Source organism: Cucurbita maxima, unplaced genomic scaffold (genome assembly GCF_002738345.1).
Source record: "Cucurbita maxima cultivar Rimu unplaced genomic scaffold, Cmax_1.0 Cma_Scf00012, whole genome shotgun sequence".
Classification (NCBI taxonomy): domain Eukaryota; kingdom Viridiplantae; phylum Streptophyta; class Magnoliopsida; order Cucurbitales; family Cucurbitaceae; genus Cucurbita; species Cucurbita maxima.
In genome coordinates, this window is record NW_019272028.1 from 1,092,045 (window position 1) to 1,095,339 (window position 3,295).

The 3,295-nt window shown below is 36.4% G+C and overlaps 1 protein-coding gene across 1 annotated transcript in view; it reads left to right on the forward strand.

The window, feature by feature from the left end:
• The first annotated feature begins 93 nt into the window (after nt 1-93).
• LOC111487672 (probable galacturonosyltransferase 14) overlaps nt 94-3,295 on the forward strand; it is a 5,748-nt gene continuing 2,546 nt past the window's right edge. Inside the window, exons 1-3 of the mRNA XM_023135162.1 lie at nt 94-774; nt 1,713-1,768; nt 1,867-2,025. Coding sequence (XP_022990930.1) covers nt 564-774; nt 1,713-1,768; nt 1,867-2,025 — 426 coding nt within the window. The 5' untranslated portion in view covers nt 94-563. The remainder of the gene's footprint in view (nt 775-1,712; nt 1,769-1,866; nt 2,026-3,295) is intronic.

The window sequence follows — 3,295 nt, forward strand, 5'->3', positions numbered from 1 at the left end:
TTTTTTTTTTTTTTTTTTTTTTTTTTTTTTTTTTTTTTTTTTTTTTTTTTTTTTTTTTTTTTGTAATTACGGATACCGAGAATTGTTTACTCTCATTTTCCAAGAAAATTAATTTTAGATCGAACTCGAGAAAAGGTCTTCGAGACATCTGAGAATCGACGTTGATGAAATTGAAAAAGTAGTAGCCCCAATAAAGCCTCAAAAAATTTCCAGGGTGTTCAGCACTCGCTTTGTCCGATCATTGGGTTAGAATCATTCCCCAATTGTGGCTTAAACCCAACTGGAATCTGTTCGTTCCTGTTGATTGCGGTATTGAGAAGATCCCACGAGGTACAGATTCATTTTTAGAGCAATCCCAGAAGAATCGATTTCGACTCCGAATGTGGGGTTCGGTGTTAATTGGTTGTCGGTCGATCGTTGATTCTTTCGGGATGGAAATTGATGGGCAGTAGTTTAAGATTGCTGGAGCTGGTTCCTCGAGCGACGAGATTCGATGGCTCTGTTTGGGTAGTGGCTATCTCAGGTATCAGCGGCGACCTGAAGAAGAGGCTGCGAAGACGACGATGCGGCTTCAGTTTTCGCCTAGCATGAGAAGCATCACGGTCTCGACCAGTAATGGGTTTATTGATTTTATGAAGGTCAAGGTTGGAGCTCGTCACATTTCTTATCGAACCCTTTTCCACACTATTCTCTTTCTTGCTTTCTTGTTGCCGTTCGTCTTCATTCTCACTGCTGTCGTTACGCTCGAAGGTGTCAACAACTGCTCCTCTCTGGGTACTGTCAATGAACTCATTACTTTTTTAGTTTCAAAGTTTGTCTTTCTGGTTAACGTTTGTGTTAGTGATGTCATTTTAGACTGATTGTGATGGATCTTATCTGCTTTTGGGGCGTGCAATTATGAAAGATTTCATGTCATGATGTTGGTCATTTCAGAATGCATTGCAGAATCTGATTGATTTTTTTTTTTTGTTCTTATTTTATCATGAGACGACCGTAGATGTCAAATCTAATTTAATTTGATTTTGTGTTTTGTATTTTGTCTTTCTTGTAAAATTCATATGTATGCCATAGCTGAGGCAAAGTCTCTTTGTGATCCTCTTCTGCATTACTAATTTCAATGAAGTTTCTCGGTGATGCAAATGACCTTTAAGTTCTGATGATTAGCTATCGAAATAAGAAAATTAGGTCTGGCTTGTTTGAGCCAGTGAAGTGCAAACACAATGGACAAGGAGGAGACAGTTCAAAGCGAAGTGAAGAAATGAACTTGAACAACGATCCGGTCGAAAGATCGGCCGGCGCCATCCGACTAGAGGAACTGAGGAACTGAGAAATTAATAGAGTACAAAATTAATCTTCAATCTTTACCTTATTCTGATCACGGTTTACAAGCGACTTGGGACATTGAGCGAAGAGCTCCAATGCGCGTATTCGGAGCTACGCGGATGGCGTAGTCCCATAATCCGGATGAACATCAAATATGCTGCTTCTAAATAAATTCAAATAACTTTTTCTTTGGTTAATTATTTAGGGGTTGTATTTATACAAGAAAAGAAGCCTAACTGATTAGATAAACGTATGAAGCTTTCAGCTAAAACAGGACATGACATTTTGAGCAATCGAAATGTGACCATTTTGGACAAATATAAAATATCTCACCGATTTCAAAGTTTCATACGAATTGTGTCCCTAAATCCCTTCTTTTTTTGTGCTAGATTGTTTGGGCAGGACATGGGGACCTCGCCTTCTTGGTCGGGTTGACACTTCAGAGGTAATGACCTGATTCTTGTTCTTTGTTTTTCTTTTCATGGTCCTTTTGGTTTGTTTCAAATTCCATTTTTTGTTATTGTAATTGTTGATTGTATGCAGAAGAGGTTGGTGAGTGATCTTTACAAGATCTTCAACCAAGTTAGCTCTGAGGAAATACCAGATGGCCTGAAGCTACCAGATTCATTTACTCAGTTAGTTACAGAAATGAAAGATAACCATTATGACGCAAAAACATTTGCTTTCATCCTAAGGGCCATGGTATGTGATGTTTATTAATTTCATAACTTCTTGCTGAGGAGAAAATGCCCATTGGGACCCAAGGCTATTTATATTTTTATACCTTGTGTAACATCGTGATGAAAATTGTAACGATTATGTTAAGGATAATCTCATCTCATAATGGTTGATTATGGCCTAAAATCAAGAGTTGAAGGTAGAAATGGATGAAAGGTTTTGGCTGCTGGAGCTAGGCAGTTTTTCAGTCAGATCTTTAGTTCTCAAACTTTTTTATGGTGGAAGTATGTTGGGAAAAGGTCTCTGTTCAGTTCAGTTGTTTGGACAGGAACCTGTTCAGAAAAATTGAGAACTAAATGCCCTTCTTGAAACTTGAACCTGCCTCATTGTTCATGTCTATAGGAGCATGAAGATATGGCTTGTTTATTCTTTAAATGATCTTTTAGCTGGAAGATATGGAATTCTTTACTGCAAAATTTTGGGTTTTCTTGAGTTTTTGTTAATCTAGTTATCCATCTGTATGGAAATTATTCCTTAAATGGAGCCGTTTGCAAGATTATTTTCGATTCATCCATAAGATTAATTGTTACAAATGGATGTATAGTGCCAATACATATATTACCCTACCGACATCTTCCTCTCCCAAGATGGAAGATAAATGGAAGAGGGAAAGAAAACTCAATTCACTTGAATGGATCTACCACGGTGCTTTGAACGCCCTTTGACCTGTGTAGATTTAGCTCTCTCTGTTTATTCCTAAGATAGAACCTTTTGCAAGATTAATATTCAATTTTATAAGTAATTCCAAAGAGATTAACTACGACGATTGGAGATGTTGTTCCAATTACCATATCACCCTTTCTATCTCCAACTCTCTCAAGGCAAGAGAAATAAGAGAAAAAAAAATTATTCACATCAATGGATCTACCATCGCTCTTTTAAAGGCCCGTTCAATCATTGTGGATTCAAGCTCTGACCCTCTCAAGGAAAAAGAAAGAAGAACGATTCGCGTGATTGAATCTATAATAATGTGAAAATGTCTGTTTTACCATTTTAGATTTATCTCCTCTCTCCCTGTTTCCTTTAATAGGATTTGGAACTTCAGTGTCACAGGTTAAAAAAATGATAGGATTTGGAACTTTGTAATTGTAAAGCAAATTGAAATCTGGGCTTTTCATAAAATTTATTGTACTTCAGTCAGAGAAGTCACTTATTAACAGTCTAATATTCTCATCAGTGGTTTTTTTTTTTTTTTTTTTTTTTTTTTTTTTTTTTTTTTTTTTTTTTTTTTTTT